General features: G+C 50.9%; 1 protein-coding gene across 4 annotated transcripts in view; it reads right to left on the bottom strand.

Annotated features, from left to right (window-relative positions):
• Positions 1-26,097, bottom strand: part of SPTBN4 (spectrin beta, non-erythrocytic 4) — a 112,517-nt gene that overhangs the window by 55,142 nt on the left and 31,278 nt on the right. For all 4 annotated transcript variants that reach the window (XM_054462869.2, XM_054462871.2, XM_054462870.2 and 1 more), the window contains exons 6-16: positions 25,271-25,351; positions 22,651-22,766; positions 18,180-18,292; positions 17,897-18,084; positions 17,705-17,822; positions 17,279-17,437; positions 16,083-16,385; positions 14,036-14,186; positions 6,871-7,819; positions 4,991-5,128; positions 402-1,152 (exon numbers count right to left, since the gene is read on the bottom strand). In XM_054462869.2, coding sequence (XP_054318844.2) covers positions 402-1,152; positions 4,991-5,128; positions 6,871-7,819; positions 14,036-14,186; positions 16,083-16,385; positions 17,279-17,437; positions 17,705-17,822; positions 17,897-18,084; positions 18,180-18,292; positions 22,651-22,766; positions 25,271-25,351 — 3,067 coding nt within the window. The remainder of the gene's footprint in view (positions 1-401; positions 1,153-4,990; positions 5,129-6,870; positions 7,820-14,035; positions 14,187-16,082; positions 16,386-17,278; positions 17,438-17,704; positions 17,823-17,896; positions 18,085-18,179; positions 18,293-22,650; positions 22,767-25,270; positions 25,352-26,097) is intronic.

Genomic DNA, 26,097 nt, shown 5'->3' with positions numbered 1-26,097 from the left:
TTATCCATACCAAGATCTTCTTTGAATCCCATTTAACCATCACCAATCAACCTCATAGTCTTATTTCCTTTCAGATAATCCACGAACCCAGGAAGCTACTCCAATAAATATCCTCGTGCATTACTTACTCGAGATAGCCCACAAACTGTCACCTCCGATAAGCCACCAACATACCCCACTGATCATACTCCTCAAATTCTGTTACATACACGCTTCCACACACACTGGATGATCCACAAACTCAGTTATCCATTCCGGATACTCTCTCACCTCCCACCCACCTCAGAGAACCCAGTGGTCCCAGGAAACACCCTCCTCCCCACCTCCGCATGTCCCTGTCCCTGCAATCCCCCCACGGCCTCGGACTCTCCCTCTCCCAAATGTACACCCGGAGTGGGCACCTGGTTACGCAGCACCACGAGCGCCTGGCGTAGATCCCGCAGGAAGAGCTGGTAGATGTGCGCCTGGACCAGCGCCTCCCTGCGCGCCTCCCACAAGCCGAGCAGTTTATGCCAGCCAAGTTCGAGGTGTGGCAGCCACTCGTCTAGTGCCAGGCCCGGGCCCAGCTCTGCGCCGTCGGCGGCCAGCAGCGCCTCGCTGGCCGCCACGATGCGAGCATAGTCTTCCTCGCGCTGGTCCACTTCCTCCTTGAGCGCAGCGTGGCGCGCCAGCAGCGCGTCCGCCTCTTCTAGGCTGTTGGGCAGGGGCCCCTCGCTGCCGCCCGCCGCCTCCTGGGCGCGCACGAGCCAGTCGAGGAAAGCGTCGAGGTCATGTAGGAAGCGCTGCAGGCGCCCTGCTGCCGCCACCGCCTCGCCGCAGGCCTGAGCCGCGCTGGCTAGCGCGCCCCACTCGGCCCCCAGCTCTTCCGCGCCCTGGTGCAGCCGCGCAGCCTGCGCCGGGAAGCGCTCAGCCAGTAGGGCTGCCTCCTCCAGAAGGGCCGCCTGGCGCGGCTCCAGCGCCTGCAGAGCGGCCTCTAGGCCGCTAAGACGCCACTGCAGGGCACCGCCGGCCCGGGGCGCGCTCTCCACAGCTCGCCGCTTTTCACGCACTTGGGTGCGCACCTCGGCCACCTCCAGCACGTGGTTCTCCACCAGCAGCACCGCGCTCATTTCCTCTTTGCGCTGTTCCACTAGCTCCACGATGCGGTTCCACCTGCCCAGGGGAAAGAGAGTGACTTGAGGAGGACAGGGACTCCTCTTGGGCGCGGAGGGCCCGCCGACCCAGGGTAGAATCCAGGCCCAAGCCACCCAGCCACTGTGGGACCTCAGAAAGTTTTCCTAGTTTCTGCCGGTGTAAAATGGAACCCTACCCAGCACTTTTGCTTAGGGCAGCCGTTCTCAACATGTAATCTGATCGAGGACAAAACTGTCTGCATAAAAATGTGTTAAGACGCTATTTGCTTTTTCACTCTCATTCTTTCCCGAGTGTTCAGTGGAGTTTTCCAGAGGCAGCAAGAGAGACTGAGTGCAGAAGCCAACTCTGACTTCAGAGAAGCCCAGCTGCCATCTCTTAAACCAAACTTTAAAGAGATTTGCAAAGGTACGAAACAATGCCACTCTTAGCACATTTTTTTGTCATGAAAAGTTATTTTTTGTAAAAATGTTAGTTATATTAACATATTAGATATTTAGATTTAAAAACTTTTTTTTAAGACATGAGATCTCACTATGTTGCCCAGGCTAGAATGCAGTGGCTATTCATGAACTTGTTTATAGCACACTGAAGCCTCCAATTCCCAGGCTCAAGCAGTCCTCCCACCTCAGCCTCCCGGGTAGCTGTGACTACACGCACGCACCACTCCCAGTTTATTGTTATTTTTAAATAATGTTTTCAAATTTCTCAGCCGGGTGCAGTGGTTCACACCTGTAATCCCAGCACTTTGGAAGGTGGAAGCAGGTGGATCGCTTGAGCTCAGGAGTTGGAGTGCAGCCTGGGCAACATGGTGAGACTCCTAAAATACAAAAATTAGCTGGGTGTGGGGGCGCACACCTATGGTCCCAGCTACTTGGGAGGCTGAGATGGGAGGATTGCTGGAGCCTGGGAAGTTGAGGCTGCAGTGAGCCATGATTGTGCCACTGTACTCCCAGCCTGGGTGACAGAGTGAAGAGACCCTGTCTCAAAACAAATAAAAATAAAAACATTTTAAATTTTCTCAGTATTAAGTTCTAATATAGTAAATAGCAATAGATATGACCCACTAAAACAAGCTCTTGGGGTCCTCAATGGTTTGGGTTTTTTAAATTTTGTTTTCTTTTTTAGACAGAGTCTTGCTCTGTTGCCCAGGCTGGAGTGCAGTGGCACGATCTCAGCTCACTGCAACCTCCGCCTCCCAGGTTCATGGGATTCTCCTACCTCAGCCTCCCAAGTAGCTGGGATTACAGGCGTGCACCACCATGCCCGGCTAGTTTTTGTATTTTTAATAGAGATGGGGTTTCATCACATTGGCCAGGCTGGTCTGAAACTCCTGACCTCGAGTGATCTGCTTGCCTCGGCCTCCCAAAATGCTAGGATTACAGGCGTGAGCCACCATGCCCTGCCTGTTTCTTGCATAAAGCCATTATGATTCTCTAAATATTTTGTTCATTTATTAGTGTATTTAACTGTCTTTCTGCCTCCTCTAGAATGGACACACCACAAGGACAGAGATTAGGACTCTGAAATCAGACGGACCCGAGTTCAAGTTCTGCTCTGGCCAGATTTGCCATGTGACCTTGGGCAAATCATTTCCTTCTCTGATCTTCAGTTTCCTTATCTGGAAAATGGGGATAATAAAGTCCACTTCATTGAGTGTGTAATGAGATGATGTGGCTAAAGCACTTGGCATATAGATCTCTCTACATGCTGTAAATCGTTACTGTTGTAGTTATCTTTTTAGGCCTGGATGCTTTGCGATGGCCTCGGCTACAGAGGTTTTAAAATCCCTGGATATTGGAGTCTTACAGCACAGAGTCAAGAGCATAGTCTTTGGGTGGGGCGCAGTGGCTCACGCCTGTAATTCCAGCACTTGCAGAGGCCAAGGCAGAAGATCACTCGAGCCCAGGAGTTCGAGACCAGTCTGGGCAACAAAGTGAGACCCCATCTGTACAAAAAATACAAAAATTAGCTGGGTGCAGTGGTGTGCATCCATAGTCCCGCTGCTCAAGAGGCTGAGGCAGGAGGATTTCTTGAGCTTAGGGCGGGGGCGGTGAAGGCTGTAGTGAGCCATGATCGTATCACTGCACTCCAGTCTGGGTGAAAGAGCAAGACCGTGTCTCAAGAAATAAAAAAAAAAAAAAAAAAAAAAGAGCACAGTCTTTGAAGTCAAACATATCCATCTTCAAAGCCTGGTTTGATCCCCTAACTTGCTGTGTAACCTTGGGCCTCCATCTTCACCTCTCTGAGATCCAGTTTTCTCCTCTCTAATGTAGGGTAGTTTCCACCCCATTGTGTTACCAGGAAGACTGGATATATTAGATAAACAGCTCCAGCTCAGGATTCAGCCAGAACTGCATTTGACTCCTACTTATAGACTGAGTAATCTCGGATAAGGAGTTCACCTTTTTGGACTTGTATCTTCCATCTATGAACCCCACCTGCACTGGGAGAATTGCTGGTAGTATTCCAGAGGTACTGATATTAGTTTGTTACTTATCTTAAAGAGTTCTGGGCTAGGAGCAGTAGCTTACACTGTAATCCCAGCTCTTTGGAAGGCCAAGGTGGGAGGAGGCCAGGGGGTTTTGTTTTTTGTTTGTTTGTTTGTTTCTGATATAGATTCTTGCTCTGTCATCTAGGCTGGAGTGCAGTGGTGTGATCTCGGCTCACTGTAGCCTCTGCCTCCCGGGTTCAAGCAATTCTTCTGCCTCAGCCTCCTGAGTAGCTAGGACTACAGGCGCATGCCACCATGCCCGGATAATTTTTGTATTTTTAGTAGAGACGAGGTTTCACCGTATTGGTCAGGCTGGTCTCGAACTCCTGACCTCAGGTGATCCACCTGCATTGGCCTCCCAAAGTGATGGGATTACAGGTGTGAGCCACCACACCCAGCCGAGCTCGGAAGTTGTAAGACCAGCATGGCCAACATAGTGAGACCCCGTCTCTACAAAAAAAAAAATTTAATTAGCTGGGCATGGTGGTGTGCACCTGTAGTCCCAGTTCCTCAGGAGGCAGAGGTGGGAGGATCACTTGAGCCTAGGTGTTAGAAGCTGCAATGAGCCATGATCACACCACTGTATTCCAGCCTGGGCAACAAAGCAAGATCCTGTTGAGAGAGAGAGAGAGAGACAGAGACAGAGAGAGTTTTTTCTGAATTCTAGGACCTTTACTATGGAAATTAGGATATTGGGAATTTTTTTTTTTTTGAGACAAAGTCTGGCTCTGTTGCCCAGGCTGGAGTGCAGTGGCACAATCTCTGTTCACTGCAATCTCTACCTCCTGGGCTCAAGGCATCCTCCCACCTCAGCCTCCCGTGTAGCTGGGACTACAAATGTGCCATATATATAGATATATATATATACACACACACACACACACACACACACATATATATATACACATGTATATATACATATATGTATACGTATATATATATTTTGGTAGAGAGAGAGATGGGGTTTCACCATGTTGCCCAGGCTGGTCTTGAACTCATGAGCTCAAGCGATCCACCCATCTCAGCCTCCCAAAGTGCTGGGATTACAGGTATGAGCCACTGTGCCTGGAAGAACGTTGGGATACTTTAGAAAGGTATATAAAGTGCTTGGGAATACTCCTGGCAGATTATAGATATCCAATAAATTCTTTCTGGACAAATAAATGAACAGCCAACTGAAATGTCTGTTTTAATTTTACCACGTCATCACCAGTATTAGGGATTATGATTTTTGGTCAACATTTTGTTGATTTATCAGGTGGCCATTATGATTCCAGGGGTTTGAGATTGTACATCTTGCTGTCCCTGGTTGTGTTAGTGTGGAAGGGAAGGACGGGAGGGACTCCCAGCCCCAGGCCCTCCTACCTGCTGTTGAGGTGGTCCTGGCAGGAACGCACCTCATCTGAACTGGGGTGGCCTCCTTCCACCAGCTCCTGGACCGTGTGGTTCACGTCCAGAACGCGGCCCATCAGGCTGTTCATCTCTTGGTCCAGGCTCTCGAATCTGCAGAAGGAGGATGGAGATGCTCAGACACCCGAACCCTGCGGACCTCAGTTTTATGAAATGCCTTCTACTGGTTCTACTCCTAATTCTCAATCTACCCTCCTTTTCAGCCTCCTTTGTGGGCTCCTTCTCTTCTACTTGCTGTTTATTTAATTTAATTTAATTTAATTTAATTAATTTATGTATGTATGTATTGAGACAGAGTCTCGCTCTGTCACCCAGGCTGGAGTGCAGTGGCACGATTGTGGCTCACTGCAACCTCTGCCTCCTGGATTCAGGCGATTCTCATGTCTCAGCCTCCCAAGTAGCTGGGATTACAAGCATGCGCCACCATGCCCATCTAACTTTTCTATTTTTAGTAGAAACAGGATTTCACCATGTTGGCCAGGCTGGTCTCCAACTCCTGATCTTATATGATCCACCCACCTCGGCTTCCCAAAGTGCTGGGATTACAGGCGTGAGCCACCACGCCTAGCCTCTACCTGATGTTTAAATGTGAGATTCCTCAGCAGCAACTCCACCCTGAGCCCTCTGGGTTTTCCTTCATACCCTTCTTCGACGATTCCACCCAACCCCACAGCCTTGGTCTTCGCCCCTGAACTCATGACAGTCACACCTCAGTCTCCAGCCTCAACCTCTTACCTTTTGAACCTGTCTTCAACCTCAAAGCCTGCTGTATACCTTCTTGGGGCTATTCACACCCACCTGACTCAAATTTGTTCTTCCTCTGGGCCCCCATGTTGGGGACAGCACTGTCATCTGCCAGGCCAGAGCCCTGGGCTTTGTTTTGGAAAATCGCTCCGGCCCATCGGTCTCCATGGCCTGTCTACTTACCTCCCGCCCTGGTCTAATCTTGTTCCGCTCCATCTGGGTCCCCACCCCAGTTGCCTCTCTGGGTTCCCAGCCACAACTCTCACCCGCTCCAGCCCGCCCTCCACACGGCAGCCACTGAGGTCTATTTTAAGCTAGACATGGTCCTCCCATCTTTAAATCAATGTTTCAAAGAACTGGGTAACTGCGGGCACAGTAGGGGCACGGAGCAGCTCTGTGTTTCCAGCAGTGTCCAGCATAAGACCTAGAAAGGCATAGGCACTCAGTAAACACCTGCTGAATGAATGTATGGATGAATAAGATGCTCAGAGAGAGTGGTGCAGAGGGGGAATAGGCATTGTTCACCCGCTAATTGAACAACTCATTGCTAAGTCAGCCAACAGACAAGTCAGTATACGATATGTCATGGGATGGTAAGTGCTACAAAGGAATGTAAAACAGGATGAAGCAATGGAAAATAACAAGGGTCAGAGCTATTTTAGTAGCTAGGGAGGTGACATTTGTGTAGAAGCAATGGGAGGCCTCCCAGCAGAGGGGCCAGGCTGAGGTGTCCGTGTAGAAGCATAGGTCATTGATTTCATGCTTGGCGAATGTAAGCCTGGGTAACAAGAGCAAATGCTGGGGGAATGCTTCCTCTACCCCCAGGCATTTGCTTCGTATTCTGCATGTATGAACTCATTTACCGTTCATCACAAGCCTGGGTAGGGACTAATATTACCCCCATTATACAGGTGGGCAAGCTGAGGTTCAGGAAGGTTAGGCAGGTTGCAGAACTGTCACAAAGCTGGCTATGGGTGAAGCAGGGATTGGAACCCCTAGTTCCAGCTGGTGAACATGGAAACTTGAACCAATGAAGGTGAGACTGGGTGCATGAGGAAGGGGACCCCGGAGTCCCGCATGTGCGCGCTCACCGGTGCTGCACCACCTCGACGTCGTCGAGTGAATCCGGCACACGCATGGAGAGCAGCCATTGCTCCTTCTCGCCGATCCACAGCTCACACGCGTGCACCTCGCCAAACATGCGGTAGACTGCGAGCGCGTCCCGCAGCCACTGGCGCCGCAGTGCCGCCACTTCCGTCACCTCAGCGAACAACTGCTCTGCTTCCACCACGCGCACTTGCAGCGCCACCACCAGTGGCCCTGCACCACTGGCACCCCCGAGTGTCGCCAGCTGGCGCCGCAGGCCGCTCACGGGCCCGCGATGTGCCTCCACCTCCCCGGTGAGCGCGCGGTGCTGGCGTGCCAGGCGGCGGCTGGAAGCTTCGTCGTGGCCGAAGTCACCGGCGGCTGCCAGGCGGTAAGCGTCGCGAAGCCAGTCCAGCAGCCCGTCGAGGTCAGCGCCGAACTGGTGCAGCGCCCGCGCCTCCTGCAGCCGCCGCTCTCGCCGTGCAGCCGCCTCTTCCAGCCGCTGCCAGCGGCGCCGGGCACTCGCCGCGCGCTCTGCCAGGCCCACCAGGTGCACCGTCTCTGCTCCCGGGCCGACGGCACCGCCGGCCGCAACCAACTCCTCGCCACACCGCAGGGCCTGCTGCAGCAACGCCCGCCGCCCACCCAGCTCGCCCTGCAGGATCTTGTGCTGGGCCAGGAGGCGCGCGGTGCTGGACAGGTCATGCGCGCCGCCCGCTGTGCCCGCTGCGCCCGCCGCGCCCGCCGCACCGCCGCCGCCTGCAGCCTCCAGGAGACGCTCCTTGTCGCGCGCCCAGCTCTCGGCCTCCTCCAGCTCCTGCAGCAGCGCCCACAGGCTCCGCGAGGCCTCCAGCTCCGCGCGTCGCCGCGCTGCCTGCTCCTGCAGCTCCGCCAGGCAGCCGTGCACGTGGTTCACGCGGTTGCAGATGACCTGCGGGTCGCAGGGCTGGTAGCCTGAACCAGGAGAAGGGGAGCATCCAGGATTGGTCACAAGCCAAAGGGCGCCCAAGAGAGGATGGTGCAGGCTACCTACCCTGTCCTTGGTGTGACTTCATCAGATGCCGGGTCACGTGGCTCCTCTTCCAGGCAGCCTTCCCTGACACCCCAAGGTTGGAGCAGGCTCCTCCTCGACCCTCTCAGGCTTCTCTGCTTCCCCATCCTAGCCCTGACTACTCTGTGTTGTCATTGCCTTGTCCTGTCTCCCCCACTGGACTGAGAGCTCCTTAAGGGCAGGACCTGGGGCTGTCACACCCTATCCCAAACACTGCCCAGCAAAGGGTGGCACCCAGAGCTGTAGCCTAGTGAATGTAGTGATTTGTTGACTGAATGATGGATGGATTCAGAGCATCTCAGATTCTGTATATTTGAGTGAAAATTGTGCTTATGTCAGAACTGAGTCAAATGAAACTTCTTTGTTTTTTCTTTGTTTGAGACAGAGTCTTACTCTGTTGCCCAGGCTGGGGTGCAGTAGCGCGATCTCGGTTCACTGCAACCTCCACCTCCAGGTTTAAGCGATTCTCATGCCTCAGCCTCCCTAGTAGCTAGGATTACAGGCTCCCGCCACCACGCCCGGCTCATTTTTGTATTTTTAGTAGAGACAGGGTTTCACCATGCTGGCCAGGCTGGTCTCAAACTCCTGACCTCAAGTGATCCACCTGCCTTGGCCTCCTGAACTGCTGGGATTACAGGCATGAGCCACTGCTACCGGCCAACTTCTCTTTTCTTAAGCCATATTTCTAGGTTTCCTCTGTCATCCTCTGTTGCATTATCTATCAATCCCAGTGGTTATCTGCACTCCTTTTTCTTTTTAAAATAGAGACAGGATCTCACTATGTTGGCCAGGCTGGTCTTGAACTCCTGGCCTCAAGCAATCCTTCCACTTGGCCTCCTGAAGTGTTGGGATTATAGGCATGAGCCACCGTGCTTAACCCCGAACTCCCTCTTTTTCCTTAAATATTTCACCTTCCTCCTGGATGGCTAGTTGGCGACTAGAAAACAGTGAAGTTAATTTAATGGGTCACAGCCAGCATTTGTTTGGTGGAATAGAACAGAAGGAATGGAAAATATCACGATGCAAAACAAGGTCAGGGGAAGTATTTTTGTTGTTGTTGTTGCTGTTGTTGTTTGGTATTGTTTGTTTGTTTGTTTTATTGAGACAGAGTCTCTCACTGTCGCCTGGGCTGGAGTGCAATGGCTTGATCTCAGCTCACTGCAACCTCCACCTCCCAGGTTGATGCGATTCTCCTGCCTCAGCCTCCAGAGTAGCTGGGATTACAGGCGCACGCCACCATGTCCAGCTAATTTTTTTGTATTTTTAGTAGAGACGGGGTTTCGCTATGTTGGCCAGACTGGTCTTGAACTCCTGACCTCATGATCTGCCCCCCTCAGCCTCTTAAAGTGCTGGGATTACAGGCCTGAGCTACTGCGCCCAGCCTGGAAGTATTGTTTTATAAAACCTCTGTGTTAGCCTGTGTGCTCATGTATGCATGTGAACTCTGAGTCATGAGGTAAGTGTATTTACTTATTTATTTATTTTAGAGATAGGGTCTCACTCTATCACCCAGACTGGAGTGCAGTGGCATGATCATGGCTCACTGCAGCCTCCAACTCCTGGGCTCAAGTAATCCTCCCGCCTCAGCTTCCTGAGTAGCTGGGACTATGGGCCCACAACACCATGCCTGGCTAATGTTTTTTCTAAGTTTTTTGTAGAAATGGAGTCTCGCTGGCTGGTCTCCAATATCTGGGCTCAAGCAATTTACCCACTTTGGCCTCCCAAAGTACTGGGATTACAGGCATGAGCCACTGCCTGGCTGTGTATTTCTTACTGGATCATAAAAGTGAGACACTGCCCTAGGTGGAATGCGGGATTTCTGTAATTCTGGACATTTGCTGATGTTGACTCAAACCGCAAGGTATCCAACTGAATAACAGTTACAATAACAACAGCTTCTTGCCAGGCGCAGTGGCTTACGCCTGTAATCCTAACACTTTGGGAGGCCGAGGCAGGCAGATCACTTGAGGTCAGGAGTTTGAGACCAGCCTGGGCAACATGGCAAAACCCCATCTCTACCAAAAATACAAAAATTAGCTGGGCATGGTGGCGTGCACCTGTAGTCTCAGCTACTCGGGAGGCTGAGGTGGGAAGATCACTTGAGCCAGGGATGTTGACGCTGCAGTGAGCCGAGATAGAGCCACCGTACTCCAGCCTGGTCAACAGAGTGAGACTCTGTCTTAGAAAACAAAACAACAACGACAAAAAAAAAAAAAAAAAAAACCAGCTTCCATGTACCCAGCCCTTACTCTGACACAATGTCATTTGATTCTCACAACCATCCTATGAGGCCAGTATCCTTATCAGCCCCATTTTCCAGATGAAGAGACTGAGCTTCAGAGAGGGGAAGGATTGCCCTAGGATCAGCTAAGAAGCGGTCCATCAGGAGCTCACACTCTGGACCACCCATCAGGCAGCGCTGCCTCCCATCCCCATGACAACGCACTCCCCACACTCGCACTCCCCTGTCTGCTGAATTCTCGGGGCTGCTGATTGTCACAGGAGCCGAGAACTCACAAGGCAAGGGCAAAGGGAGCTTCCTGAGACAAACCTAGCTAAGGTGAAGGAGAGGGTCCCAACAACCTCCCCTGGAGGTGAGATGGGGATGGGAGGGAGCTGAGCCAGGGTCAGGATGTCCACACCAGGGCGTGGAGGGAAACTTCAACATTTGCATTTAGGATGTGACCCAGGTGGGCTAGGGTGAGAAACTTCCCCAGCAACCTGCAAACCAGACAGCTTCTTCCTTTTCCAATAATGCTCCAAGATTCCAAAGGGTTGTGGGCTCCAGATAAAGGAGGAAAACATCTTAATGGAGAGATACGGACCAGCCTCAAGACCCTCTTATCAGCTCCATGGCCTGGGCCTCAGTTTCCTCATCAGTGAGAAACAAAAAAAACAGCCCCGACTGCCATCAGCACTCAGGGCTAGCCATGGTGTTCTGAGGAGTATAAATAATCTCACAGGCCGGGTGCGGTGCCTCACACCTGTAATCCCAGCACTTTGGGAGGCTGAGGTGGACAGATCACCTTTGATCAGGAGTTCGAGACCAGCCTGACCAACATGGAGAAACCCAGTCTCTACTAAAAATACCAAATTAGCCGGACATGGTGGCGCGTGCCTGTAATCCCAGCTACTCAAGAGGCTGAGGCAGGAGAATAGCTTGAACCCAGGAGGCGGAGGTTGCAGTGAGCCGAGATCGCGCCATTGCACTCCAGCCTGGACAATAAGAGCAAAACTCATCTCAAAAAAATAAATAAATAAAATAAATAAAAATAATAATCTCACAGAAATGGCCAGGGACAGTGGCTCACGTCTGTAATCCCAACACTCTGGGAGGTGGAAGCAGGAGGATTGCTTGAGCCCAGGAGTTCAAGACCAGCCTGGGTAACATAGAGAGAACAAGTGTCTAAAAAAAAAGAAAGCAGTAAACAACAACAATAATAAAAAAAAAATCTCACAGAACACTCATATCAGATGGGGCCACTCTGACCGCGATGGAGTAGGACAAAACCAAACTCACTCCATAATCATGCCTGAGCACAGACAAAATCAACGTCACTGTGCAAACCACAAAAATGACCACGCATCCCCCGCACCGGCTCAGATGAATGACAGCTGCCAATGACTGCAACAGCCTCCTTCTGTTCCTCCCACCACCTAGATCAAAATGATTAAGATGCCCGATGAACTAGTCACCCCCATATTCTGACAGCATCCAATCCACAGCAAAACTCACTACACTGAATCATCTTCCAAATCACCTAATACAAGCCCAAATCCTACAATAAGCCCCCAGTCATACATATATATATTTCTTTGAGAGAGGTCTCACTCTGTTGCCCACGCTGGTGTGCAGTGGCACGATCTAGACTCACTGCAACCTCCGCCTCCCAGATTCAAGCGATTCTCCTGCCTCAGCCTTCCCGGTTGCTGGGATTACAGGTGCATGCCACCACACACAGCTAATTTTTTGTATTTTCAGTAGGGATGGGGTTTCACCATGTTGGCCAGGCTGGTCTCGAACTCCTGACCTCATGTGATCCACCTACCTCGGCCTCCCAAAGTGCTGGGTGAGCCAGCACGCCTGGCCCCCCATCATACTTTCTTGCTGAGATGCCCCATAGCTCCCCATGCTGCGTGTAAAGAGCCACCAAACCCAACTTGGTTTGACCACAGAGGGACTCCTGGTAGTCTCTGGCTGGAGGGCATTGACATAAGTAAGACAGGAACCTTATTAGAGCCAGTCTTGGTTTTGCCTATCAGCATCCATGTCCCATCCATATCTGGTAAGGGCGTCCCTCTCTGCTCTTTTTCAGTCTAAGTCTTTAGAATGGGCTGAACCCCTCTCCTGGCCCTGGGGTAGGCATGTCACATGCACGTGGCCAATTAGATCACTGCATGCCCTGGGGCCACAATGATTGGCTGAGCAATGATGGAACCCACTGTGAGCCAATGCAAGCTATCCCAGGACTTTTTGTCAGAACTCTTGGAAGAAAAGGGCCTGTGTCCCATTGGCTCTGCTAACCTGTTAGGCTGTATATTTGGGGCGGAACGATCCCAGATTTATACCACAAGGGGCAGGACTGCTCGACAGTGACACCAACACAGAGTCTAGTGATGGAGAGAGATGAGAGAGATGGAGTCTTTTGTTTTTGTTTTGAGAAAGAGTCTCGCTCTGTCACCTAGGCTGGAGTGTGCAGTGGTGCAATCTCGGCTCACGGCAACCTCTGCCTCCAGGGTTCAAGCAATCGTCCCACCTCAGCCTCCTAAGTAACTAGGATTACAGGTATGCACCACTATGCCTGGCTAATTTTTTTTTGTATTTTTAGAAGAGACGGGGTTTCACCATGTTGGCCAAAGCCTGACCTCAAGTGATCCGCCTGCCTCGGCCTTCCAAAGTGTTAGGATTACAGGCACGAGCCACCGCGCCTGGCCTGAGTCTTTTTCTTTTTTTTTTTTTTTTTTGTTTTTCTTTTTTGATATAGAGAAGGGGTCTCGCTATGTTGCCCAAAACTCCTGGCCTCAAGCAATCCTTCCATCTCAGCCTCCCAGAGCTCTGGAATTACAGGCATGAGGAACCATGCCTGGTCTCAGATGGAGTCCTAAAAGCACCCTTGAGCCATACCTGGATCCAGCCATGCCTGAGGTAAAACCCACCCTTCCCCAGACTTTTTTTTTTTTTTTGGTGACAGGGTCTCAGTCCAGTTGCCCAGGCTGGAGTTTAGTGGCACAATCTTGGCTTACTGCAGCCTCGACTTCCCAGACTCAGGTGATTCTCCCACCTCAGCCTCTGGAGTGGCTGGGACTACAGGCGTGCACCACCATGCCTACCTAAGTTTTTGTATTTTTGGTAGAGACGGGGTTTCGCCATGTTGACTAGGCTTCCCTGAACATTTTGGTTACATTAGCCAATCTACTCCTTTTTACCTTAAGCTATTTGAACTGAGTTTCTATCACTTGCTGTTAAATAGGCCCTGATTAACATTACTTAGAACAAGTTTTCTTTTTTGTTTTTTAAGAGACAAGATCGCACTGTGTCACCCAGGCTGGAGTGCAGTGGCATGATCATGGCTCACTGAAGCCTCCAATTCCTGGCCTCAACTGAGCCTCCTGCCTCAGCTTCCAAGTAGCTGGCACTACAGGCTTGTATCACCGTGCCTGGCTTATTTATTTATTTATTTATTTATTTATGTACAGATGATGTCTTTCTATGTTGGCCAGGCTGGTCTTGAATTCCTGGGCTCAAGTGATCCTCCTGCCTCGGCCTCCCAAAGGGCTGGAATTATAGGCATGAGCCACCGTGCCCAGCCCACACAGGTATTTTTAAATGGTATTCATTGAGATCAATCTGTGAAGGGCTTGGCACATAACAAGTGCTCAATAAATGTGGGTTATTACTGCAGAATCTAAAGCAGGAAGAGGTCGAGTGGCCCATCCTGCCACTCAGGGCCCTGATTCTCCCCATGACTTCCCCAGTGGAACGTGATCTTAGGCTCTGCTTAAATGCCTCCAAGGACAAGGAGCTCACTCTTTCCTTCTCTCAGGAGTCACTCTTGCCTCTATTAGCACCAGTCCTGAGAGTCTCCACCCATAGCCCCAGCCCCAGCCCCAAGACTCACCCTGCAGCTGGGAGAAGCGCAGGGCAGCGGCATTGAGAGCCTCCACCCGCTCGCTCTGGGCTGCAATGTCTCCCTCCAGCAGTCCATGCTTCTGCAACAGGTCGTCCGCCTCCACCAGGTGCTGCCCACACTCCCGGGACAGCAGCTGAGCCTACAAGCGGGGACAGCACTGAGCACACCTCTGGCACTGCCCCGGGCCACTCACCTCTTCCCCATCACCTGTGCCAGCCCCTGCTGCTCTGCACCATCACTCCCGACTCTGACCCTCTTGGAGAGATATGGACCAGCCTCAAGACTCTCTTACCAGCTCTTTGGCCTGGGCCTCAGTTTCCTCATCAGAAACAAAAAAGCCGAGCCCCGGCTGCTGTCAGCTCTCACAGCTAGCCATGATGTTCTGTCTCTGTCTCCCTCTCTCTCTACCAGTCTCTCTCTGAATGTTTCCATCTCTCGTGGACTCCACATTTCTGGGCTCTGTCTCTGTCACAGTGGCTCAGTCTCTCTGCATCCATGTTTTACTTATCTATACATCTTTGTCTCCATCTCTCTCTGCCTCTCTTTCTACATTTCTACCCTTTTCTCTTTCTCTCTGTCTGTGTCTCCTGTTCACCTTCCTTCCTTCCTTCCTTCCTCCCTTTCATTCTTTTTTTTTTCTCTTCTTCTTCTTTTTTTTTGAGACAGAGTCTGGCTCTGTCACCCAGGCTGGAGTGCAGTGGCGCAATCTCAGCTCACTGCAAGCTCCGTGTCCCAGGTTCAAGCGATTCTCCTGCCTCCCGAGTAGATGTACCTTGCCTGGCTAATTTTTGTATTTTTTAATAGAGATGGGGTTTTGCCATGTTGGCCAGGCTAGTCTTGAACTCCTGACCTCAGATGATCTGCCCGCCTCAGCCTCCCAAAGTGCTGGGATTACAGGAGTGAGCCACCGCACCCGGCTTCTTCTTCTTCTTCTTCTTCTTTTTTTTTTTTTTTTTTTTGAGACAGGGTCTCACTCTGTCACCCAGGCTGAAGTGTAGTGGTGCAATCATGGCTCACGCAGCCTCAACCTCCTGGGCTCAAGCGATCCTACCATTTCAGAGTAGCTGAGACTACAAGCGCACGCCACCACGCCTAGCTAATTTTTTTTTTTTTTTTTTTTTTTTTGTACAGACAGGATCTCACTATGTTGATCAGGCTGGTCTCAAACTCTGGGGCTCAAGCAATCTGCCTACCTCGGCCTCCCAAAGTGCTGGTACCACAGGTGTGGGCCACCATGCCCAGCTGGCTTCTACCTTTCTTGTCTCATCTCTCTCTAGATCTGGTAGGACTCTCTCTCAAATTGATTCCATCTTCCTGTATCTTTCTCTGTAGCCATGTAGATTTCCATGGTCACCTTTGTGTCTCCCTTCCCCTCTCTCTGTCTCTCTGATTTCTCTTCCTCTCTCTCAAACTGTCACTATCTCTCTGTCTGCATTCCTGGCTTATTCTGTTTCTATATCTCTATGTCTTTTTTCATTTCTCTCCCTCTTTTTTCTTGAAACAGAATCACACTCTGTCACCCAGGCTGGATGGAACGCAGTGGCACCATCTTGGCTCACCGCAGCCTCTGCCTCCTGGATTCAAGCAATTCTTGAGCCTCAGCCTCCCAAATAGCTGGGACTACAGGCACACGCCACCATGCCCGGCTAATTGTTTTGTATTTTTAGTACAGATGGGGTTTCACCGTGTTGGCCAGGCTGGTCTGAAACTGCTGACCTCAAGTGATCTGCCTGCCTTGGCCTCCCAAAGTGCTGGGATTACAGGTGTGAGCCACCGTGTCCAGCATGTTTCTATTTCTCTATTCGTCTCTGTCTCTTTCTCATCCTGTGTTTCTTTGTCTGCCTCTCTTGTCCATCTCTGTATCTTTCTCTCCCTCTCTCTCTCGTTCTCTCTTTTTGTCTTCCTGGCTTTCTCTCTATCTTCTTCTATCTCTGCCCTTCCCTCTCCATCTCCAGCTCTCTGACAACTCTTTCAGCGTCTGCATCCTCCCGTTCCTCCTGGCACTCCACCCGCATCCCCGCCCCCCGCCTGGCACCTGCATCTCCTCCATCCAGTCCACCATGTACACCATCTCCTGGAAGACCTTCTGCAGCGCCAGGTTCTGCTCAAGCCGTGTCCGCCGGGCACCCACAAGCCCAGTTAGCAGGGCCCACTGGCGCAGGACGCTGTCACGCTGGGCTGCCACCCGCCGGATATCATAGTAGCCTTCGGCCGCCAATGCCTGGGCCAGCTCCGCCACACCCTGCACCCGCTCCTCGTAGGCTGCAATGTCTGCCTCGATTGCTTCGTGTTTCTTCATGGCTGCCTCCACTGCGGGCAGCTCATACCCAAAGTTGTCCTGGGGCAGTGAGCCAGACACTCACCCATGCTGCCTCAGCAGTCCACCTGTTACCTTGACCCTGTGTGACCCTGGGGACTCCCCACTCCATTACCTTGGAGACTGGCCCTGCCCCCTCTAGTTATCCTGGAGGCCAGCCCCACCCTCCCCTGCTACCCAGGTAACCTGGAGACCAGCCCCACCCTCCATTGTTACCTTGGAGACCAGCCCCACCCTCCCCAGTTACTCTAAAGACCAACCCCCCATCCCCTGTTGCCCTGGAGACCAGCCTATCTTCCACAGTTATCCTGGAGACCAACTCCACCCTCCCCTGTTGTCCTGGAGACCAGCTCAATCTTCCCCAGTTACCCTGGATACCAGACCCACCCTCCCCTGTTGCCCTAGAGACCAACCCCACCTTCCCGTTTCCCCAGAGACCAGCCCCACTCTCTCCAGTTACCCTGGAAACAAGTCCCACCCTCCTGTTACATCTCTAACCTTAAACTTGTTACCCAGGAAGGAGGCCCATGCTTCCCCTGTCCTGGAGATTAGGGACCAGGTTTACCTGACTGTTCCTTAGGAAACCAATTCTATCCTTCTGAGTTACCCTAGACACAAGATACAACCTCCCTTGTCACTTAAAACACTCCCCCTATTCCTGAAAATACGAATTCTGCCCTCTCTAGTTACCCTGGAGACCAGCCTCACTCTCCCATTACCCTGGAGATCAGGCCCATTCCCCTCACCCAACAATCACTTACAAGGCCAAGTCTCCCTTCCCATCCTCATTTATCACCAGGAGACTAATCTAACTCTTCCCTGTTGCCTAGAAGATCAAGTCTCCCTCTCTGGTCCCAGGACCATCAGCCCCGCCCTCCATCCCTTTCCCCTGAGCCAAGCCCTACACCTTGTACCTGGGAGACCAGACGCTGGTTCTCATTCAGCCAGCTCTCCCTCATAGCCACCTTGTGGTCAAACCTCTGTGCCAGTAGTTCCAGCTTCTCCTGCCGAATCAGCTCAGCCCGTAGGGCAGCCTCTCGCTCATGCTCAGCCTTCTCCAGCTCACCCCATGCCTGCAGGAGATGGGAGGAGGCACTCAGACTCTGACAGCTCCCCACAGTTTAATGGTCTCGACTTAGTCTCAGGTCGCTCATAGCATTATGGCAACTTCATGCAAACTGGAAAAAATTTTGCTTCCTTATGACACTTTACTACTGAAAAACTGTCAGAATGAATATCTAATCCATCATGTCTACAATGTGAATGATTCCCTTGAGCAGTGTGCAACCTATACAACTCCACAGTGCAGCTCTGCCTCTCCCCTGCATCCCCAGCCTCACCTTGTCAATATCCCAGATGCCACAGCCCTCCCGAGGCACAAAGAGGCGACGGTTGCAGGCACGCAGTTTGCTCTGGATGCTGAAGAGCAGCACCTCTAGGTTCCCCTTCTCCTGGAACCTGAAGGGGCATGAGCTCAGGAGCCCTGCCATCATGCCACCCCTGCCCACCCTCCCTCCAGAGCTGGGCCTCACTTGACAGGCTTCTCCAGCGTGCAGTAGGCTGTGAAAGCCTGGAGTTGCTGCTGCACCCCACTTAAGGAGTTGGCAAATTTCTGATTGCTGATGAGGCCCACGGTGCGGTGGATCCAGGCCAGCAGCTCGGCTGCCAGCTCCTCGTAGCGTTCTATGATCTTCCCCACCTCCAACACCTGGTCCAAGACCTGACACAGCAGAGGAAGGGGGGGTCAGCCTCATCCCACCCGTGCCTGCCACCAGCTTCCAGCTTCCCACTCACCCACTCCTTGGCTCCTTATACCTTCCCGATACGCTTCCCCTCCACAGCCAGAGCCTTCATCTTGGAGAAATAGTGGTAGAAAGAGACTACGTAGGTGATGATGGACTTCTCATCTGGAGCCTCCATGTTCACATCTGGAAGGAAGAGGGAGTGGAGAAACAAGACAGTGGGCACTTTGACAGAGTGCTTGAAGGTATTGGATGGAGGGCTGGAGAAGCCACTCTCATTAACTGTGCGACCTTGGGCAAGATAATTAACCTCTCTGTTCCTCAGGTTTTGTATCCATCAAATAGAAATCTACCTCCTGGAATTAAATAGTGCCTGACACATATAAACCACCACAGAGAAATAAGCTATACTTTTCTTTTTCTTTTCTTTTCTTTTTTTTTTTTTTAAGATGGAATTTTGCTCTTGTTGCCCAGGCTGGAGTGCGATGGCACGATCTCGGCTCACTGCAACCTCCGCCTCCCAGGTTCAAGCGATTCTCCTGTCTCAGCCTCCCAAGTAGCTGGGGTTACAGACATGCACCACCATGCCCGGCTAATTTTATATTTTTAGTAGACACAGGGCTTCACCATGTTGGTCAGGCTGGTCTCGAACCCCTGACCTCAGGTGATCTGCCCACCTTGGCCTCCCAAAGTGCTGGGATTACAGATGTGAGCCACCGCACCTTGCCTATACTTGTTTCTTGAACACACCTATCTACCTTCCACCTCAGGGCCTTTGCATGTGCTGTTCTCACTGTCTGGAGCACTGTTCCTCTTCTGTGTTCCTAATTCCCACTTATTCTGCAGAGCTCAACTCAACTTTTTACTTTTTTTTTTTTTTTAAGAGATTGAGTCTGGCTCCGTTGTCCAGGCTGATTGCGCAGTGGTGCAATCATAGCTCACTGCAGCCTCGAGCTCCTAGATTCAAGCAATCCTCCCACCTCAGCCTCCTGAGTAGTCAGAACTAAAGGTGTGCACCACCATGCCTGGCTCAACTCACATTTCCTTAGACAAGCCTCCATGTTCACCCTGTCTATAGTTGATAATCCTCATGTTATTCTCCTCTTAGCATCTTATGATGTCCTTTCCAGAATGTATCACAATTTGTAATTACATATTCACTTATGTGATTATGTCATTATCTAGAGCTTGAGCTTCATGAGGACAAACACTATGTCTGTTTTCTTTCTTTTGCTTTCGTTTCCTTTCTTTTCTTTTCCTTTCTTTTTTTTTTTGAGACAGAGTCTCAAGCTATTGCCCAGGCTGGAGTGCAATGGCATGATCTTGGCCCACCACAACTTCTGCCTCCCAGGTTCAAGCAATTCTCGTGCCTCAGCCTCCCAAGTAGCTGAGATTACAGGCACACACCACCATGCCCGGCTAATTTTTTGTAATTTTTTTAATGGACTTTTTCTTTTTATAAAACATAGACAGGGTCTCTCTGTGTTGCCCAGGCTGGTCTTGAGCTCTTGGGCTGAAACAATACTCCTGCCTCAGCCTCCCATAGTGCTGGTACTACAGGCGTGGGCCACTATGCCCAGCCATATGCCTATCTTCTTTATCACTGTTCTGTCTTACCCAGCACACAGTAGGTGCTAAATTAAAATTTAGTTAGCTTGCAAATGGTGCACGAGGCTTGATGTGAAGAACATAGGCTTTGGAGGCAGCATGCACTTGGATCCCAGTTCAACACTTACTCACTGCATGTCCTTAGAAAATAACCTAGCTTCTCTAAGCCTCAGTTTCCCCATTGTTATAATAAAGATTATCATGGTTCCTGCCTCCTGGGAACAATGTAAGTATTAGAAAGACTAGCCTGGCACAGAGGGGAAACTCAACAAATTCTAACATCATTTTAATTGGTCATTGTTTTTTGCTTTTTGAGTTGGGATCTGGGGTGCAGTGTTGTAATCAGAGCTCACTACAGCCTCGAACTCCTGGGCTCAAGTGATCCTCCTGCCTTGGCCTCCTGTGTAGCTGGGACTACAGGTGTGTGCCACACGGCTCAGCTAAGATTTTTCTTTTCTTTTTTTTTTTTTTTGTAGAGATGGGATTTCACTATGTTGCCCAGGCTGGTCCTGAACTTCTGGCCTGAAGCGATCCTCCTGCCTTAGCCTCCCAAAGTGCTGGGATTACAGGCATGAGCCATCACCATGACTGACTGATATCATTTTAATTTACCCACTGGATGCACAACAGTATACCTGGCCTTTATTCTTCACTGCCTTGTCCAACTGACATCCATTAGCACCTACTACATACCAGGCACTGAGCACAGGATACAGCTATAAGAGGCAGGGTTACAGCTATAAGAGGACTGATTAAGACCATGAATTCTGGAGCCATAAGGTCTGGTTTCCTGATTTTCAGTGTGATGCTGGGCAAGTGACGACATCCCTGAGCTGTCATTCTCATCACTTTAGAAGACAGGTTAAGCCAGGCATGTGGCTCAGGCCTGTAATACCAGGCACTTTGGGAGGCCAAGGTGGGAGGATCGCTTGAGTCCAGTAGTTTGAGACCAGCCTGGGCAACATAGCGAGACCCCACCTCTACAAAAAAAAAAAATCAAAAATTAGCTGAGCATGGTCGTGCACACCTATAGCCCCAGCTCCTCAGGGGGCTGAGGTGAGAGGATTGCTTGAGCACAGAAGGTTGAAGCTGTAGTGAGCCAAGATCAGGCCACTGCACTCCAGCCTGGGCAACACAGTGAGACCCCATTTCAAACATAATAATAATAATTAAACAGGGTTTAAATATTAAATTCAGTTGGATAAAAAAATAAATAAGTAAGCCAGGTGTGGTGGCTCACGCCTGTAATCCCAGCTCTTTGGGAGGACGAGGTGAGCAGATCGCTTGAGGTCAGGAGTTTGAGACTAGCCTGGCCAACAATGGTGAAACCCCATCTCTGCTAAAAATACAAAAAAAAAAAAAAATAGCCAGGCTTGGTGGCATGCACCTGTAGTCCCAGTTACTTGGGAGGCTGAGGCAGGAGAATCACTTGAACCCGGGAGGCAGAGGTTGCAGTGAGCTAGGATCGCTCCCACTGCACTCCAGTCTGAGTGACAGAGCGAGACTCTGTCTCAAATAAATAAATACATAAACATAAGAATAATAAATAAGTAAATAAATAAATAAAATAAAATAGCCAGGCGCTGTGGCTCACACCTATAATTCCAGCACCTTAGGAGGCTGAAGTGGGCAGATCACCCGAGGTCTGGAGTTTGAGACCAGCCTGGGCAACATAGTGAAACCCCATCTCTACTAAAAATACAAAAATTAGCCAGGTGTGATGGCGCATGCCTGTAGTCCCAGCTACTTAGGAGGCTGAGATGGGAGAATCACTTGAGCCTGGGAGGTGGAGGTTGCTGTGAGCCGAGATCGCACCACTGCACTCCAGCCTGGGCAATGGAGCCAGACCCCATCTCAAAAATTAAATAAATAGGCCGGGCCAGGTGGTTCACACCTGTAATCCCAGCACTTTGGGAGGCCGAGGGGGTGGATCATGAGGTCAGGAGATCGAGACCATCCTGGCTAACACGGTGAAACCCCGTCTCTACTAAAAATACAAAAAAGTAGCCGGGCGTGGTGGCGGGCGCCTGTAGTCCAAGCTACTTGGGAGGCTGAGGCAGGAGAATGGCGTGAACCCGGGAGGCGGAGCTTGCAGTGAGCCGAGATCACGCCACTGCACTCCAGCCTGGGTGACAGAGCGAGACTCTGTCTCAAAATAAATAAATAAATAAATAAAATAAATAAATAAAATAAAACAGGGTTGATAAATTCTCTCTAACCAGGTCAGTGTGAAGATGAAAGTGAACAGCTCTGATAAAGCTTCCAGCCATGTGTTTGGCACATAGTTGAGCTCAGAGGAAGGGAGCAGTTTTGATTCGGGATGAGAGATGGGTGTCAGGGCTGATCCTCGATTGGGGCTGAGGCTGAAGTCAGGGATGGGGTTAGGGATAGACTGGAAATGGAAAAGCAGCTGAAGATGAGGATGGAGTTGTGGGAGAGATAGACATGGGGATGGGCTAGGGCAAAATGAGGTTGGAAATGGATTAGGGTGGGGATAGGAATGGAGCTGGAGCCAAAGATATGGTGGGGATGGAGACACTTGAAGATGGGGTTGGCGTTAGGGGTGGGGATGGCATTGGAGATGCCATTGGGTTTAGGGCTGGGGTAGGGGAGCGGGAGCTGGTTGGCGGGGAGATGGTTGAAAGCGGGGTTGGGGAGGGTGTTGGGGATGGGTGGAAATTGAGAATGGGGAAGAGGAGGGGTTATGTTGGGACAGGGTTGGGGATGAGAGAGGAAGAGGTGTGAGGATGGGATGTGGGAGGGATCGCACATGAGGAAGGGGAGGCACAAGGGGAGGAGGCTGAGGAGAGAGTTGGGATTTGGAGAGGCCTCAGGATTTGGGATGGTGCTGGGGTGGGATGGACTTGAGTCTGACATGGCATTGGGGTTGGGAGTCCCCCAAGAGGAAGTCTGGGCTGGGCCCGCGTGAGGCTCACCTTCAGGATCCAGCAGCCGCGCCAGCCCCAGGTGCTGCTCAGCTGTGCGGAAGGCTCTCTGCAGGTTGTAGTTGGCGTTGGACTTGGTGAGTTTGCTGAAGTCCACGAGATCAGGCCTGGGCAGGGGCACAGAGCAGGCAGGCAGCAGGCAGGCTCCAGAGCCGGCGGGCAATCAGGGAAGAAGCCACCCTTGTCTGAGCACCGCCCAGGGCAATGGGCAGAAGGGCACAGTCTAGCCAAGGAGCAAGCTGTGTGTGCTGTGCAGCATTTAGCTGTGATGTGAGTGTGATGGATGCGGGCATGTCTCTGTGGGTCTCTGTGGGTTCCAGGGAATGTGTGTGTGCATGTGCATTTGTTGCTGGGCCGGCCTGTGCACACAGACGAATGGGCAGGCCAGCCTGAGTTTGCTTGGAAGAGATGAGCCCACACGGTGCCTGCCTGTGTATGTCTCTGTGAAATCATATGACAATACAAGTGTGTACAGCCCTTATGTGTGTTGCGTGAGGACACTTGTACTTCTTTTTTTTTTTTTTTTTTTTTTGAGATGGAGTCTCGCTCTGTCATCCAGGCTGGAGTGCAGGGGCGTGATCCCATCCCAGCTCACTGAAACCTCAACCTCCGAGGTTCAAGCAATTCTCCTGCCTCACCCTCCCAAGTAGCTGGGATTGCAGGTGTGCACCACCATGCCCTGCTAATTTTTATATTTTTAGTAGAGACAGGGTTTCACCATGTTGGCCAGGCTGGTCTCGAACTCCTGACCTCAAGTGATCCACCTGCCTAGGCCTCCCAAAGTGCTGGGATTACAGGTGTGAGCCACTGCGTCTGGCCAGGACACATGTACCTCTGACACACATATGCTTACTTTGGGGATTCTTATGTAGAGTTATGCAGTGGTTAGAAGTGTGAGGACCAGAGCCAGTTCATCAGAGCTTGAGCCCCAGCTTGGTCACATCCTGGTTGTGTCACTCTAGGTGAGCTACTGCGTTTCTCTGTGCTTTGGTTTCCTCTAAAATGGGGATAATAATAGCACCTGCCAGCCGGGCATGGTGGCTCATCCCTGTAATCCCAGCACTTTGGGAGGCTGAGTTGGGCAGATCACTTGAGGTCAGGAGTTTGAAACTAGCCTGGCCCAAATGGTGAAACCCCATCTCCACTAAACAAACACAATTAGCCAGTCATGGTGGCACATGCCTGTAATCCCAGCTACTTGGGTGGCCGAAGTGGGTGGATCACCTGAGGTCAGGAGTTCAAGACCAGCCTGGCCAACATGGTGAAACCTCATCTTTACTAAAAATACAACAATTATCCAGGTGTGGTGGTAGGCGCCTGTAATCCTAGCTACTCAGGAGGCTGAGGCAGGAGAATCACTTGAATCTGGGAAGCAGAGGTTGCAGTGAGCCGAGATCGTGCCACTGCACTCTAGCCTGGGCGACAGAGTGAGACTCACCCTCAAAATAAATAAATAAATAAAAATAGCACCTGCCCACAGGTGGATTGGACATATTGAATGTTTTAGTGGGAAGCACTTAGAACAGTGCCTGTGCATAGAAAACACTGAGCAAATGTCACCTAGTGTGAGGATGACCCTGGGGCAGCTTGTGAGTTTCTGTGTATGGAGGTGGGTCTGGGTCTCCCCATGTGTGTACGAGTGTGTGTAGGTGTGAGAGGCAGGGACTGTGAGTGGACAGGTGTCCACAACAGAAAAAGCTGGGTTCTGGCTTCAGCTATACCACCACAAGCCCCTTCCTGCGCCTGAGTCTCAGTTTCCCCAATATGTCGTGTGAATGATCATGATGTGTGTCTAATTTGTGTGGGTATCTGACCCTTAGCCATTTCAATGTCAGGCCCCAAGGTATGAATCTGTGGGTGTACAGGGACGGGAACACTAGGGGCTCACTTTGAGGAAGTGTTTTCTTTTTTTTTCTTTCTTTTTTTTGGGGGGCGGGGGTTGGGGGTGGAGTCTCACTCTGTTGCCCAGGCTGGAGTGCAGTGGCACAATCTCAGCTCATTGCAACCTCCGCCTCCTAGGTTCAAGCGATTCTCCTGCCTCAGCCTCCCCAGTAGCTGGGATTACAGGGGCGCACCACCACACCTGGCTAATTTTTTATTTTTATTTTTAGCAGAGACAGGGTTTTGCCATGTTGGCCAGGCTGGTCTTGAACTCCTAACATCAGGTGATCCTCCCACCTTGGCCTCCCAAAGTGCAGGGATTACAAGCGTGAGCCACCGCGCCTGGCCTGAGAAAGCATTTTCTGATAGGAGGAGGTGCTGGGTACACAGCAGCATGACAGTGACAGGGGAGCGAGCTCCCTACCCTGCGGGCAGGCTGTGCACGTGCGTGGGTATCTGTGTGTGTGCACGCATCTGTGCGAGGGCTCATGTGTGTCCATGCGTGCACAGGGTATGTGGCCTGGACAGGAGCCTGTGTGGGTGTGTGTTCATGTGTGTAAATGTGCAAGGCATGTGTGTGAAGGGAAAGAAAAGTGTATTTGTGTACAGGTGAAGGGATGGGTCTTTATGTCTGTGCGTGCCATCTACACACGTACATGTACAGGTGTGCAGCTGCGGGGATATGGGGGAGGTGAAGGGCAGAACTGGGCTGCCCCAGGCCAGGTGGTACCTGTGCCGGTGAATGAGGGCATTGAAGGCCAAGCCATCCCGCCAGCTGGTGGTGAAATTCTGGATGTTTACCTCAGGGTAACTGGAAGGGTGAAGGGAGAGACAGAGGCAGAGATGGGGAGAGTTAGGAGGGAAGAAAGGGGAAAAAGAGGGAGACCGAATGATAGGGAAGGAAGATGAGAGAGAGGGGGCAGAACATAGAAAGATGGATGGATGGGTGGGTGTTGGGTAGGTAGAGAGAGAGATAGGTAGATACACAGATAGATGATAGATAGATAGATAGGTGATAGATGGTGGGTAGAGAGAGAAATAGGTAGATACATAGATAGATGATAGATAATAGATATAGGTTGATAGATGATATATATAGATTGATAGAAGATAGATAGATAGAGATTGATAGGAGATAGATAGATAGATACATACATACATACATACATATATACATACATACATACATACATACATAATAGATATAGGTTGATATAGGTTGATAGATGATATAGGTTGATAGATGATATAGGTTGATAGATATAGGTTGATATAGGTTGATAGATGATAGATATATAGATTGATAGAAGATAGATAGATAGATAGATAGCAGGAGAGGAGAGAAAAAGAGAAGCAAAAGAAAGAAGAGAGAAGAGAGGGAAGGAGAGAGAGAGGAAGGAGAGAGATAGCAAGACAGGGAGAGAGCAAGATATAGACAGAGATGGGGAGGGAAAGGAGAGGAGAGAGAAAGAAGACATGAAAGAAGGGAAAAGGGAAGGAGGGAAGGAGGGACAGCAGAGATAAGTACAAGGAAAAGCAGATATAGAGATAGACACA

This window comes from Pongo pygmaeus, chromosome 20, assembly GCF_028885625.2.
Source record: "Pongo pygmaeus isolate AG05252 chromosome 20, NHGRI_mPonPyg2-v2.0_pri, whole genome shotgun sequence".
NCBI classification, from domain to species: Eukaryota; Metazoa; Chordata; class Mammalia; order Primates; family Hominidae; genus Pongo; species Pongo pygmaeus.
This window is presented reverse-complemented; position numbering and strand designations above follow the sequence as displayed.